Here is a 15,204-nt window from a genome sequence, read left to right on the forward strand (position 1 = left end):
AATTTAGTGGTTTCATAACCTTACCAAAGAACTTCCCAGCAAACCAAGCATCTGTTAAAATTTCACAAGTATATTTGGCCCTAAAAAATGAAAAAAGGTTAAACATTTTTAGAAGAATCGAAGATATTTCACTTTAAAAACTATACCTAAACTGATAGGTTAGTTTGGATTTGGTAGCTATTCGAGAGAGACGAGTTTCGTGTTTTTCGCTAAGATGGCAAAACTGCAGTACCGTTTGGTAATTCCCTTTTTTTTTGTTTTTGGATGGGAAAAATGCGAGGAGATAAAAGCAAAGATGGGTGCTGTCTATGGGGATGCTGTCATGGATTTTTTAGAAAGAGAAAGAACAATCACTGGACAATACTAAAGTGAGTTATTGGACCGCTTTCACAAAAAACTGAAAGAACACGGCCGCATTTGGCGAAAAAGAAGGTGCTGTTTCACCACGATAACGCACCCACACTTTCATCCATAGTTGTGGTCGCCAAACTGCGTGAATTGCGATCTGACTCCCTGCGACTTTTCCGTGTTCCCTAACATAAGGAAATGGCTCGCGGGAAAAAAAAATTAGTTCAAACGAGGAAGTCATCGTCAACACACTGGCGTATTTTAGAGAGTTCTACAAATTCTATTTGTAGGAAGGGTTAAAAAATGGCTGGAGCGTTGGGAGGAGTATATCTTTCTAAACAGGGACTATGTTTAAAAATAAATAAAAATTTTGAAAAAACGTTACCTACATTTCTAACACGGGTACTTATTGAACCCCCCTATATTACTTCCACATCACTTTCTAACAATCGAAGTACTTGGCCTCCTATGAAGATTTTCGTCAAATTTATGCGTCATTTTGCCAACACAAATATTTTTGGCTTTTGGTATGTAATACAACTGTGCCGAACATTATCGGATTTATCTAGCAGCAACCCTATCTGGAATAGCCGGTCATTTATATTAAAACTTAAAGAGAAATGAATGAGGAGAGGAGAAAATCGAGTTCTAGTCACAACTTAATGGTTGAGAGAAAGGGTCTCAGTAGCTTTCCATCAATATGTGGGCATAAGAGAAGAACGAATGTGCTGATCATTATTTTCAAGGCAATGAGTTCCACAGTATTGAATCTTAATTGGCTTGTTTAATTGGAGTCCCGGCTTTAACGAGCGATACTTGATTTATTGGTGCAATGATTTCATTTATCTCCTTTTTTCGCTCCTCTCTGGAGCATAAGACCTCTACAAGACTTTTCCAGCTTGCAGTTATTTTTACAGTATCCTCCGTTATTGCTGCATGTTTGCGGAGAGTTGATCTTCTCAAAGTGTTCTTTAGGCGACCGCGACTTCTGCTTCCTTACATTAACTGATTACTTTTATTGGGTCATAGTGGAACTGCGACCTCTGAAGTGGTCTATTGTGTAAATAATAAATAAATGCTGAATAATTTCATTAAGAAGCTCATCTGTTTAAAATGTAGAGCAGGTTCCATATTATTTTAAGGATTCGATTGTTCGCACGAAACTTTCCACGCGTTCCTTTCCGTAAGATAGTTTTCTGGTTTCTTGAACGCATCAAATACTTCTCGAAATGATTTTTCTCTTTCTTTTTCTTCTGCTGTATATTTCAAATCTATAATTTTGCTCCAATTTCTTTTAAGTATGCAACACTTCCACCCGTATTAAAAAAATTGTGATTTTCCAAGACGGCCATCAACTAAGTGCTGAGAATATTCAGAGTCTGCCAGTCCAGAAGATCTAATTCATCAAAGTTATTCAAATGATTGATTGATTTAGAGTCCTTAAACTTGTTTTGCCTATTGGACTTCTTTACTCAAATGGATTAAGCAAATCAGTTAGAAACAAACAAATTTTTATGTGCTGATACACATACCTAAAAATATATTACCCCCTTTCTTAGCATAAAATGTATTACTTTTTTTAATTTAATAACTAATTCAGAAAGTTTTTTGGAAAAGAAACAGGTGTTGTCAGTTAATCGCTAACCTTTACCTTTCTGCTGATAATGTTGGCCAGCCATATTAAGACGGATCATTCACTTTTAGCGATCATCTCTTTTAACTTACACTTTTATTGCTTTTTCATTCCTTTTTTCATGAGATGGGAGGTAGCATTATTATCAAATAAATTTTACATATGTATTAAAAATAAAAAAATAAAACTTGCTTGCCGGCATCATTGCGTAGCGTGGCTTTCTGCAACTGAGACGGCCTTCGCGGGAAGCGGCAGCTGCGGCGGTTGCTGCGTGTATGCAGATGAGTTGTGCAGCGAAACAAAAAACATATTTTATGTAACATAATTTTCGTATAAAATAGTCAGCCGATATGTGGATCATTATCAGTTCCAACAAAGTCTTCTTTCAGCCAAGTAGACTCATCCTTTCTAATAACCACATCTTATCATCGGAGCAAAATGGTATGTGAACTCATATTTTGAAATTTTTTTTAAATTTATTTAAGTACGATAAAATTAGCTCTTAAATATTGTTGGTGGTTAAAGCGTAACAGTTTTCAAACAAAGTGTGAAGTTTCGGACTCGCAAATTGAATTTCAGTTATGAAATTTCGATGCATCGGCAAACATAACTAGCTACTGCTTTGAAAATTCTCTGCATGCACTTAAAACCCACAATTCGCTATCATTTTATTCGTATATTAGTTGCAATCATCACTTTACACTTCTCTCTTTCCCTTCCGTTGCAGAAACTCTTCCTTGCTGCCACTCTTGCCTTGGTCGCCTTCGTTGCGGCTGACGTCAGCCATTTGTCGAGGACATACTTGCCACCAGCTGCCAACTACGGCGGTCCTTCTTACTCTTCGGGTGGTAGTGGCGGCGGTGCATACTCCTCAGGCGGCTCCGGAGGTGGCTCATACTCCTCAGGTGGTTCAGCAGGTGGTTCATATTCTTCTGGAGGCTCAGGAGCTGGTTCCTACTCCTCAGGTGGTGGCGGTTCCTCCTACTCTGCTCCATCTAACGAATACTTGCCACCTTCTCAAAGCTATTCTGCACCCGCCCCAGCTCCAGTCTATTCAGGTCCATCATACTCCTCAGGTGGTTCAGTTGGAGGTTCATACTCTTCAGGTGGAGCTGCTGGTGGCTCTTACTCTTCTGGTGGCTCAGCAGGTGGTTCATATTCGTCAGGTGGGGCTGCTGGTGGCTCATACTCTTCTGGAGGCTCAGGAGCTGGTTCCTACTCCTCAGGTGGTACCGGTTCTTCTTACTCTGCCCCATCTGATGAATACTTGCCACCATCGCAAAGTTACTCTCCACCCGCTCCAGTTTACTCTGCTCCTGCACCAGCTCCAGCACCAGTATACTCTGCACCTGCCCCATCTCCTGTCTACTCGGGTCCATCATATTCTTCAGGCGGAAGCGGTGGCGGTCACTACAGCGGCGGTGCTGGTGGTTCTTACACTAGCGGTGGTTCTTCCGGCTACTCTGCCCCGGCTCCTGCTCCAGTGTACTCTGCTCCAGCTCCTGCTCCAGTGCACTCTGCTCCTGCTCCAGCTCCAGCTCCAGTCTACTCGGCACCAGCCCCAGCACCGGTATATTCTGCCCCGGCTCCTGCTCCAGTGTACTCTGCTCCTGCTCCTGCTCCAGTGCACTCTGCTCCTGCTCCAGCTCCAGCTCCAGTCTACTCGGCACCAGCCCCAGCTCCGATATATTCTGCCCCAGCTCCTGCTCACGTTTCCTCAGGTCCATCATACTCTTCGGGCGGTAGTGATGGTGGTTATTCTTACCCAAGCAGCGGCTCAGCTGGTTTGTCTGGTGGAGCTGACGGCGATTATTCCGGCTACTCTGGTCCAGCACCTGCTCCAGTGTACTCAGCTCCCGCTCCAGCCCCATCTCCTGTCTACTCGGGTCCATCATATTCTTCAGGCGGAAGCGGCGGTGTTGGAGGTTCTTACTCTAGCGGTGGTTCTTCCGGCTACTCTGCTCCGGCATCTGCTCCAGTGTACTCTGCTCCAGCTCCAGCTCCAGTGTACTCTGCTCCTGCCCCAGCTCCAGCTCCGGTCTACTCTAGTCCATCGTATTCTTCTGGCGAAAGCGGTGATGCTGGATACTCTGCTCCCAGCTATTCATCAGGTGGTTCATCCCACTCGTCGGGCGGCTCATCATACTCTGGTGGCAATGTTGGCACCCAGTATGCTTCCAACGGGGGTTACATCTACTGAAAGAAGTAAATCGCTTGGAACTAAAATAAGTAGAACTTTGTATATATTTTAGTGCACCTTAGCAAACATTTTTTTGTAATGCTGAATTACTTAAGGCGCCACATACAAATAAGTCCCTATCAACTAGCTCATTTCTCCTCCCCAACTTGTTGTAAATACCTTTATTTTTATTAAATACATTTTTGTTTTAGAAAATATTTTAAAAGTTTTTTGATTGGTTATAATTATTTGTTGTGCAATTCATAGAACTGAAAATGAGTCAGAAATTTCGATATACTTCCAATTAGTTATATCCAGGATATTATTGAGCATTGCCTATTTAAATAGAAAAGGGAACCCCTTCATCCATTTTCGAAAAAGGTTAATTTCATGAAACTTAAGAGGAAATAAACGAAGTACTATCCGATGGTCAGACAGATCTGAAATTGAAAGGAAAAGAGTGGACGATGTTGCATCGGGTATTTTTTTGCTGCATGAGAACTATTGTTATCGATAACTACGGTTTCACAGCTGACGGTGGCAAATGGTCTTAACATTTCTGTTCAGTAGGATTTGGCAAGTCATCATGAATCGTTTAAGGCCAGAATATCGCTTCCATATTACGGAAATTTACTTTGAAAAAAAAAAAGAAATTGGTGAAGTTCATAGAGGGAAGCATTGAATAAGACGCTAAAATTTCGACTCGTAGTCATTCTAAACTTCTTATCCTTTATCTTTCGACTACGTGAAATGGTCGCAATGTGCCGCAAATTTACTGGTCGTTTAGATTTATTATTCAGATTTATTGGAAAACGTAGTCAAAAATTTGACTGATCGAATGGCCCATGTAACTCGTAGCCGCGACGGGCATATGCCGGACATAATATTCAAAAAATGAATGCCAAGAAATTATTTACTAGACTATACTAAAAAAAAATGTCCAACAATATTTCGGCTGTGTATTATCATTTAAAGTTCTCAAGTTCTTAAAAACAACTGTGGGAAACTATATTGAACAGGTTTCAGCTATCTTCCGTTTTTCAAGCGGAGGTTACTGCATTCGCAATTTGTGGAAGAGTACCAGAAGGAGAGAAGTAACCTTCATCATTTTAAGGACTTCGTTGTTATCGAAAATAACGCCCTTCATATGGTTTGACAGAGAGCGGAAGAGATGGTAATCGGTCAGTGCAAGGTCCGGAGAATACAGCGGATGCTGAAGAGCCTCTATTAAAGCTCTTGGAGTCCGGCTTTGACGACTCGTGTAGCATGGGACCTGACCTTGCCGAAGGGGATTATGGTTTGACCATGTCGACCAGGTCTTTTCAGTCGAATAGTCTAATTCGCGTTGCGTAGCTGGGGCAATGTAGGGCTCCTTATTGACCGTGGCATTCTTTTAGAAAATTTCCCAGTGTATCATGACCTCATAGTCTCCCCAATCTTCTTTGGATGAATATCTGGCTTAACTCTCGACTTTGACGTGTCTTCTGAAGCCACGCACTACTCTCTTTGCTTCATATTGATGTATACACATAGGTACCATTTCTCATCTGTGGTGACTATTCGGTACAAAAAGCTTTGTTTATGATTGCGTGTTGCTCGATGGCGGGCGAGATGCTGAGAAGCAATTTGACTTTCTTCGTTTTTTTCGTTGAGCTCGTGAGGCACCCAGGTTTCTAGGCTCCCAATTTTTCTGTAAATTCCATTGAATGAATGTGTCTGAGAATCGTTTTATGATCGCAATTCATTATTTCCGTCAATTCACGACTGCTTTGGCGACCGTTTTCCTTCAAAAGTGATATGAGACGTTTTTCAACGAATTCACGTGGCCTTCCGGTACGGGACGTGTCTTTGACGTGAACTTTGCAAACTATTTCCGTGCTGTAGACTCGTCTACGACACCTTCCCTATAAACGTTTCAAATATCTCGGGCTGTTTCGGCAGCTTTTTGACCTCGATGAAATGCAGATAAGAGCAGGTGTGGAAAATGTTGAGTTTTACCTCCTGAGTATTCCGGTTCTACGCCTCAAAATTAATAAAAAAGTAAATAATTCAGAAAAACAATTAACATAGTTTTGTAGACCAGAAAGAATTCTATCGGATGAATACTAACTCTTTCTCAAACAGCACACAAATCGTTGTAGAATTAAAGCAAATATAAAAACGCTATGAACCTAGTCCTGAACAGAAAGTTATTGTGGAAGCTCAATATTGAGAAGAATATTTAGAAGACATAACTTGACTAAGTTTAAAGATGAGAACTCAAAGGGAAAGGTTGGTTGAGTAGTCGTCTTCGAAAAGCTTCACGAATTTAAGAACTAAGTTTTTAATAAAAATATTTTCTCACAATATGGTGGATGAAAATTAAAAAGAAATGGTGTAGACCACATTCGAAGACGCCACTTATCAAAGAAGCTATAGCATACATCTCGATTTCCAGTTGTTGTTCGACCATTTGAATACTCGGATACTCACTCCATCCCCTGGCATCTGCTGTGTTGTATTTCTGTAAAGTGAGGATTATAGTAGACCAAAATATTCGAAGTATCTTCCGACCCGAACTGTAGCTTCTTTACTTGACTTATATTAAATAAATTAAAATTTGTCAATCTGACTTTTTTTTTAACTTTTACAAACTTTAGTTCATAATGCTCAAAGTTATATTCGAAATCTTACCATTGGTACCGTCGAACTTACTTTCATTTGCTGTATTACGAAATGGTCGGACGATACTCATCTTAAAGATCTCAATTATTTTCTGGTTGCTCGCAGAATGTCGAGATCTCCGCCAAAGGATAAAGGTGTCATGGTGCATAATTCTGCTGAAACTAAAGATCGTCCAATCCAGTAAACATGACACACTTGACTGAAATAGCATTTCTAACCTCCAAACGCCACACTCTTCCACATTCTATGAATGCTTTCGCTTCTTAACAAACATTCATAAGTTTTCGAATCCACAGATGCTGAGATCCCAACTTGGAAGCAATAAGAAAGCGGATGTTGGTTTACCTTTGATTGCTGCGTGAATTGGACGTTGTAAGCGAATAATCCAAGATCTTCTGTACAATTTGTATTCGACTCCATAGCGAGTCAATGTTCCCGAACGCATGTACGTTGACGTAGACCGTGAGTATTGTCCATTAGCTAATTACCAAGCGAGTAACAGTCTTACAAACTCGCATACAGCAGGACCACCCTATATTTAGTGTACCGACAAGGATGGCCATCCGTATTACGGCGTATCATTCGCTCTCAGAGCTCATCTTTTAGCTTATAATTTTATTGCTATTCGGCTCGTTTCTTAGATTTTTATGGTATAGTGGGTAGCATTGTTTTGGAATTACTTTGGCATATGCATTGTAAATCAAATAACACGTTTTACGTCCGCAGCATAGCCGTATGCGGTTGGGACGGCCTTCGCGGGTAACGGCAGAAGCGGTGGTTGCTGCGCGTGTGTAGCGAAAAAAAACACATTTTATGTGTAAGCATAGTTTTTGTATAAATTGATCAGTTAATTTGTGGGACAACGTCAGTTCCAATAAAGTCTTCTTTCAGCCAAGTAGTCTCATCCTTTCTAATAGACCACATCTTATCATCGGAGCAAAATGGTACGTGAACTCATATTTTCAAAAACAGTAATCTTTAATTTATTCAAATTCGCTCCCAAGTATTCTTAATGGTTACTGTATAAAAGTTTTCAAACAAAGTGTGAAGTTTCAGACTAGCAAATTAAATTTTAGTTATTTAAATTAAAATATAATATATATAAATTATAAATTTCGATACAGCGGCACACGGTCTCAACCGGAGATCCAAAATATAACTAGCTGCTCGCAATCATCACTTTACACTTCTCTCTTTCCATTCCGTTACAGAAACTCTTCCTTGCTGCCACTCTTGCCTTGGTCGCCTTCGTTGCGGCTGACGTCAGCCATTTGTCGAGGACATACTTGCCACCAACTGCCAACTACGGTGGTCCTTCTTACTCTTCAGGTGGTAGCGGCGGCGGAGCATATTCCTCAGGTGGTTCCGCAGGTGGCTCACACTCCTCAGGTGGGGTTGTTGGTGGCTCATACTATTCTGGTGGCTCAGGAGTTGGTTCTTACTCATCAGGTGGGGGTGGCTCCTCTTATTCTGCTCCATCTAACGAATACTTGCCACCTTCACAAAGCTACTCAGCACCCACTCCAGTATTCTTCGCCCCTGCACCAGCCCCGGCCCTAGCTTCAGCGCCAGTACACTCCGCCCCTGCTCCAACGCCAGTCTATTCTGAACCAACGCCTGCTCCAGCACCTGCCTCTTCTGCACCAGTCCCAGCCCCAGCTTCAGCGCCAGTATACTCTGCACCAGCTTCAGTTCCAATATATTCTACAGCCGGTCCAGTGGCCGCATACTCGGCTTCATCACAGGTTTCAGTTGGTAATAATGGTGGTTATTCGTACTCAAACGGCGGCTCAGCTAGTGTGTCTGGCGGTTCTTCTGAACACTCCTCCCCATCTCCAGGTTTAGTATATTCTGCGCCAGTAGCCGCTCCAGCTCCAGTACACTCTGCGCCTGCTCCGTCTCCAGTATATTCTGCACCAGCCCCTGGGCCTGTTTCTTCAAGTCCATCATATTCTTCAGGCGGAAATGGTGGTGGTTATTCATACCCAAACAGCGTCTCAGTTGGTGTGTCTGGCGGTTTTTCAGAATACTCCGCTCCAGCTCCTGGTTCAGTGCACTCTATTCCAGTACCCGCACCAGCTGCAGTACACTCTACGCCAACACCGTCTCCAGTATATTTTGCACCTGTTTCTTCAAGCGGTAATGATGGTGGCTACTCTTACTCAAGCGGTAGTTCAGCTGGTGTCTCGGGCGGTTCTTCTAGTTACTCGGTCCCCGCTCCTGCTCCAGCCCCAGCGTACTTTACTCCCGCCTCAACTCCCGTGTATTCTGCTCCCGCACCAGCTCCGGTTTACTCGACCCCATCCCAATCCTCCGGCGGTAGTGATGGCGGTTACTCTTACTCCAGCGGTGGTTCAGCTGGTAGCTCTGCTGGTGTTAACTCTAGCGGTGGCTCTGCTGGATACTCTGCTCCTAGCTATTCATCAGGTGGTTCCTCATACTCGTCAGGTAGTTCATCCCACTCGTCGAGCGGATCATCATACTCTGGTAACAATGTTGGTACTCAGTATGCTTCTAACGGAGGTTACATCTACTGAAAGAAGTAAATCACTTGAAACTATAATAAGTCATTTTGTAAATAGTTCTGTTTTTAATAAAAATTTTTTTTAAAATAATTTTTTAAAGTATTTGGATACTGTTATCGTTATGTTATTTTCTTGTTGTCAGTTCATCAAGTTAAAAGCCTGAACCGGCGTCTGAAATGATCAGTTTTTCGGCTTCCCCTTCTAAGTTACTTCCACTCTTAAATCGAAATTAAGTTCAAATGAGAAAACAACACCTTAGGGCCAACTTGAGCTCCAAAACATAAGAGAACTGTCAATGATGTGGATGAGCTGCTTATGAGAAGAGATCTGTTATAAAAACTCGACGAGCAGGACCGGCCTTAGTTGGGCTGAACTTAAGTTATGTTGAAAGATCTTTGAGATGATTTTCCAAAACCTTGGCTGAATGTTGATGGTGCCTGGAGCTTATAACCAACTTGCCCATCTTTACATCAATGCAAATGAAGAAGAAACGAAATTATGGGTTAGACGTAATTTAATTATCTAATTTAGCATAGGAGTGGAGTTGTAGACAGTCTGTTCTGCATAAAATCAGTCCAAAGCCAGATTCAAATAATTCACTAGTACGAGGGGTGCCTTTTATACATAGGGATTTGGCAACCCTGGTGTTGCAATCTGGCAACTGACAGCTGTATCGCAAAGTTTGACATTTTTTGGCTTTTACGTACTCAGAACGTTTTGAAATACCAGCGCTATTTGTGTTATTTACAGTAACTTAAAAGATTCATCTCGGTCCAAAAATGGAATTAAATCGTGAACATTTTCGTGCGATTATTTTTTACAACTTTCGACGTGGATTAACTCAGCAACATGGCATGGATGAACTTAATTCATTTTTTGGCGATGAAGCTCCATCAAGGACCAGTGTTTATCGATGGTATGGTGAATTCAATCGTGGTCGTAGTTCACTCCAAGACGAATTTCGTGAAGGTCGTCCAAAACCGCCGTAAAGTTCTGACTTGGCACCGAATGACTTCTTTTTATTCCCGTACGTAAAAAACAAACTGAGAGGTTAACGTTTTTCGACGGTTGCGGCATGCAGAATGCATGTTTTTGAGGTACTTCATGGCAAAAGTGCTTCGACAATTGGTTCAAACGCATGCAAAAGTGTATAGATCTTCATGGAGAATATTTTAAAAAACAAAAAAGTGATTTTCGATGATTAAAATTTGGTTTTGTTCTCTAATTCCGACATATAAAAGGCACCCCTCGTACCAGTAACTGGAGAATTACGATATCAATCTTTACAGAGATTTTATCAAACATTTATTTAGATCTCCAGACATCCCCCAGGCAGAAAATATAACTGCCTGACTGGCATCTGAGAAGAAACATCGGATCAGAGGTTTTAGAGTGACAACTAAACTGTCCCAAATTCCCTGAAACCACGCACACTGAATCGAACTAGCTGACAAATTGACCAAATGCGCTTCTATAGAACTCTTAATGAAAAACCCCAAAGCAACCCATTATAAGCAACTCTTACACCTGCTAAACAACTACGCCGCATCAGAATTGAAAATTAAGGAGTTATATTCAGGACTGACCTCGAGGCAAAATCAGGGGAGACCACATGAGACTATCTCGGTAACATCGACAGTTATCCTATCTAGCGGAGGAAGGTATTGCAGGACTAGAGAAAATTCCTTCTTAGCGCAACTATTTAAAAGGTGTTTCATGATGATAGCTGGCTCATCATTGTATCAAATAAAATGTCTATTTGTCTACTTCTAGGCATTAGTTATTTGAATAGAGTGAATGCTTTTAATTACACAATGTTGAAGAAAAGATGGTGTTAAAATAAAATGAATAAGACAACAACAATTATGGGTATTATTCGTTCAGTTTTTTGCAACTCTTAGTCCATCCAATTCGTAACATAAAATTTATGCAAACCCATTAATTTGGCGCACCTTGATATGTAAATTAAAAACGAAACAAATCTAAAATGGAATAACAAAGCGCCCACAGATTTATTAGGTTAACGATGGAAAAACAAATGTCAATCAACGAAGTCTGAGCATAAATTTGAGGTTCATCAAAAGTCACACTTCGGCCTGCATTTCGCCGGTTTTGGAATTTTAAAAACTTAAGCATTTATGATATTTGGTGATCTTTTTAGCGGTCAAAGAATATACGAATATGCAATAGCCCTGTAGGAAAAACCTGAGATTAGAGCAACTGTGGTTAGATGATAGTCCCCGAAAGGATGGAAACTCATTTGGAGTAAAAGAAGATACAAAAGGGATACTCGAGCAATGAGGATTAGAAATCAAGCTTGAAAGCTCCTCAAACGTAGAAGCGCTAAAAAGTTAGAGCCAAGATGTCTTAGCCGCGCAAAAGTACGAAGATGCTAGAAGATTCCACCCCATCATTCTTCTGATAAGTACCACAGAAGTGATGGGATGAGATGGATTCCGGTCACACAGCGCCGGTTTAAGGGTATCTACATTATTGATGGTTGCCGCATTGTTATATTTAGGTGATCGCTCTAATGATCTCGAGCGCAAATGGACAAAATGACATTTCGAATAAAAGGGCAGTTCGTTGAAGTTGTCGATTATTAGCAGTAGACCGGGGATCTACGGATGCAACTACTCGTTCAAAAAAAAGATTCATCTATGAATTTTATATTGGCGCAATTCGGTTCTGAATTCGTCTTAGCCCATGCAAATATTTTTTCAATGTCTGGTAATGAGAGCAGCGATTTCTTCAATGTGCTCCGGAATTTGAGGTCTTTTGCACGTGAACGAATCGTGTCTTTCGATACATTAACACCACTTTTCCTTAAAATTGCTTTAGCTTCAGGCAAAGATAAGTTCGGCTTCGGAGAGATATATTTTTTTGGGTCTCGCCCGGGGAAGTCGTGAACGTTTTTAAGCTGAAGCCAGACTTAGATAACTGCATGGCTATTAAAATAAATATTTGCAGGGTGCGGCTTTAACAACGCATTAAGCGCTAGAGTAGGGGTGATCTTTAGTGTCTACTGATTCCCGTGAAAGCCACTTTTTGCACTCTCCCCTGTTGTCTCATAGTTTTCCTCGAAAGGAACCCTAATCTAACCACAGATTAGGTTAGGATACATACATACATGGTGTTTGGCCGAGCTCCTCCTCCTATTTGTGGCGTGCGTCTTGATGTTGTTCCACAAATGGAGGGACCTACAGTTTTAAGCCGACACTGAACAGCAGATAGTTTTTTTTCTGAGGAGCTTTTTCATGGCTTTTTCGGAAGTTTGCCATTGTCTGCCGAAGGACGACCGATATTAGAAAAAACTTTCTTTCATTTTAATGTTTTATGCACGGAGATTCGAATCTACTTACTCCCGAATGGTAGTCACGCACCAACCCATTCGGCTGCGGCGGCCGCCACGCAAGAGGATCCATCTCTAAAAATAGTTATTTCCAGTAGCCATTACAATCAGCTAATGACTTTCCGATAGTCTGCCTTCCAGGTAAGGTTTCTGGTCAGAATCAGGCCTTGGAGCACCCATGTTTGCGATGAACTAGAATACAGTAATCCTGTGTCTACTAGCTGGACTTGGAGGGCAAAAAAAAGACCGAAGCTAATTGATGAGCGGAGAAATATGAGCCTCTCACAATTCGATTTCAATTCCATTGAAGCTAAATAGTTCGATGGTATCGGATTTCCCTACTGGGCTCTTTATAAAACTACATTGGTAGATGCAAACATATATGATGAAGCTCTAAAGTTGCTGCCTACCTGAACTACGCTTAAATCATTTCTATACACCATAAATGGAGTCTTTAGCACTCTTTAATTGGCATTAGAAAGTCACACTAAAGAAAGTTCTCAAGCGTGAAAACCTAAAAGAGACTTGGAACGAATTTGAAGAGTTGAATAACACTTTGGCCTTCAAAAGGTATAAAATAGTCAACTCAAAAGAACTTCGAATTTAGTTCCCATTCTAAGTTCATCGGGCAAGCGAACGCATGCGCATAAAATAAAAATGGTATGTCTTAAATATTTGTGAAGTCAGCAATAGGAAGTCATGCAGGAATCTTTCATATTTCTCACAGCTCACCAAATTTCTTGTACTCCACGCTTTGATTGCATTCAGTGTGGCCGATGTCAGTCACTTAAGTCGTCAATATTTGCCGCCTGCTGCTGCAGCTCAACGTTTAGATCAGAAAATACAGCCGCAGCAACAGGTGCAACATGATGAAGTGCTGCTTGACGAAGCCACAAATGGGAAGGCTCATGTCGTAACGGATGTGCAGCAATCACTGGATAACGCAGCAGATAATCCCGCAAGCGACGGCGCATCCAGCGAAGCAGCTAGCGATCCCTTCACACAACCTGGCCTTGTTGGTTTTGGAGGTTTCCCCGGTTCCAGTCCCGCGTTCTCAGGACAAGGTTTTCCCACATCTACTGTGCCTATTTCGGTTTATGTTGGACAGTATCCAATTTATCCTGGAGAAGGTTTTCCCGGACAAAGCTTTTCTGGACAAGGCTTCCCTGGTCAAGGCTTTCCTGGTCAAGGCTTCCCTGGACAAGGCTTTTCTGGTCAAAGCTTCCCTGGACAAGGCTTTCCTGGACAAGGTTTCCCTGGACAAGGCTTCTCTGGCCAAGGCTTTTCTGGACAAGGCTTTCCTGGGCAAGCCTTTAGTGCTCCGGGATTCCCTGGACAAGGCTTCCCTGGACAAGGCTTTCCTGGACAAGGTTTTTCTGGACAAGGCTTCCCTGGACAAGGCTTCCCTGGACAAGGTTTCCCTGGACAAGGCTTTTCCGGCCAAGGTTTCCCTGGAGGCTTTCCGGGTGTGCCCTATCAAACAAGCAACCAGGAATCCGGCTATGATGTCCGTGACCAAAAAACGCGTCTCATTGCCAGTGATACCATTTACGGAGAAAACGGTGGTTATGTCTACGACAAACCGAAATAATTTTTGATGGCTTTTGATTTTTTATTTTTTTGTTTTAACTGCCAAGTATTAGGTCTAATTTTATTGTTATTATTATTTTTTTTTTTTGTTTTTGTTTTTTTATGGGCTGTTTTTATTGCATCAACTCATTTAGCATTTTATAGCTTGTCCAAGAGAATGCGTGAAACATAACGCCTAAAATGTATGTATTTTTTTCTAATTTATGATTTTTTAGCATTAACATATTTAGGAGTGTGAATATTCCACTAATAAATCTTCCTACAAATGGTTTTGAAATAAATCGCCGAATAAATTAAATCGTAACGTGTAAATATTTTTGCAGTTTGAAGATACTTTAATGGATTGTTGTTGTTGTGAAATAGTTTTTTTTTTTTTGCATATTTGAATGAAAAATAACATTTCGTGCACGCATTTCGTGAGCCACTTACATGCACGCGCCAACGCATTATAGGCTCGGTGACCTCAGCTTGGCGTTACTAAGTGGAGTAGTGGAGTACAGTGTACACTATAAGTATGTTTATAGTGTGCTTGCTCTACCCTTAACTTAATTTTCTCATGGTTAGATGCTTGCTTGAGGTGGACTATATGACGCATTTACGAACGCAGCTAACACCTCAGCTGTAATTATTATGTAGTTAATATGTCCGCTTGACAACAGTCACTGTATGTACAGGTTAATTTGTCTGTTTATACTATTTTGCTTTTAATTGCCGCCATTTACGCGTGCAATTTATGTTTTTCTTCAGGTTTCTGCATTCAATGAATGGAGAGTGAACAGATATTCATTGCCATTATCAGGGACAACATTGAGACCGGTGGCGACTGGTAGCAGACACTGTAAAAATAAACACGCTTCGACGTTTTTTATTTACTAATTTGCAAATAGCTACAATCGCGGTCACCTAACGCTGA

At 41.4% G+C, this 15,204-nt stretch overlaps 3 protein-coding genes across 3 annotated transcripts; all 3 read left to right on the plus strand.

Annotated features, from left to right (window-relative positions):
• Window positions 1–214: 214 nt before the first annotated feature.
• LOC129238147 (skin secretory protein xP2-like) lies at window positions 215–4,181 on the plus strand. Its single transcript, XM_054873183.1, has 2 exons — window positions 215–238; window positions 2,709–4,181. The coding sequence occupies exons 1-2, from the start codon at window positions 215–217 to the stop codon at window positions 4,179–4,181; spliced, it is 1,497 nt and encodes a 498-aa protein (XP_054729158.1).
• A 3,584-nt stretch (window positions 4,182–7,765) lies between these two features.
• LOC129238148 (loricrin-like) lies at window positions 7,766–9,361 on the plus strand. The gene is made up of 3 exons (XM_054873184.1): window positions 7,766–7,795; window positions 8,036–8,336; window positions 8,715–9,361. Exons 1-3 carry the CDS (start codon window positions 7,766–7,768, stop codon window positions 9,359–9,361), a joined length of 978 nt encoding a protein of 325 aa, XP_054729159.1.
• A 412-nt stretch (window positions 9,362–9,773) lies between these two features.
• Window positions 9,774–14,292, plus strand: LOC129238149 (RNA-binding protein 12). The gene is made up of 2 exons (XM_054873185.1): window positions 9,774–9,851; window positions 13,429–14,292. Exons 1-2 carry the CDS (start codon window positions 9,774–9,776, stop codon window positions 14,290–14,292), a joined length of 942 nt encoding a protein of 313 aa, XP_054729160.1.
• The last annotated feature ends 912 nt before the right edge of the window (window positions 14,293–15,204 follow it).

This window comes from Anastrepha obliqua, chromosome 2 (genome assembly GCF_027943255.1).
Source record: "Anastrepha obliqua isolate idAnaObli1 chromosome 2, idAnaObli1_1.0, whole genome shotgun sequence".
NCBI lineage: Eukaryota > Metazoa > Arthropoda > Insecta > Diptera > Tephritidae > Anastrepha > Anastrepha obliqua.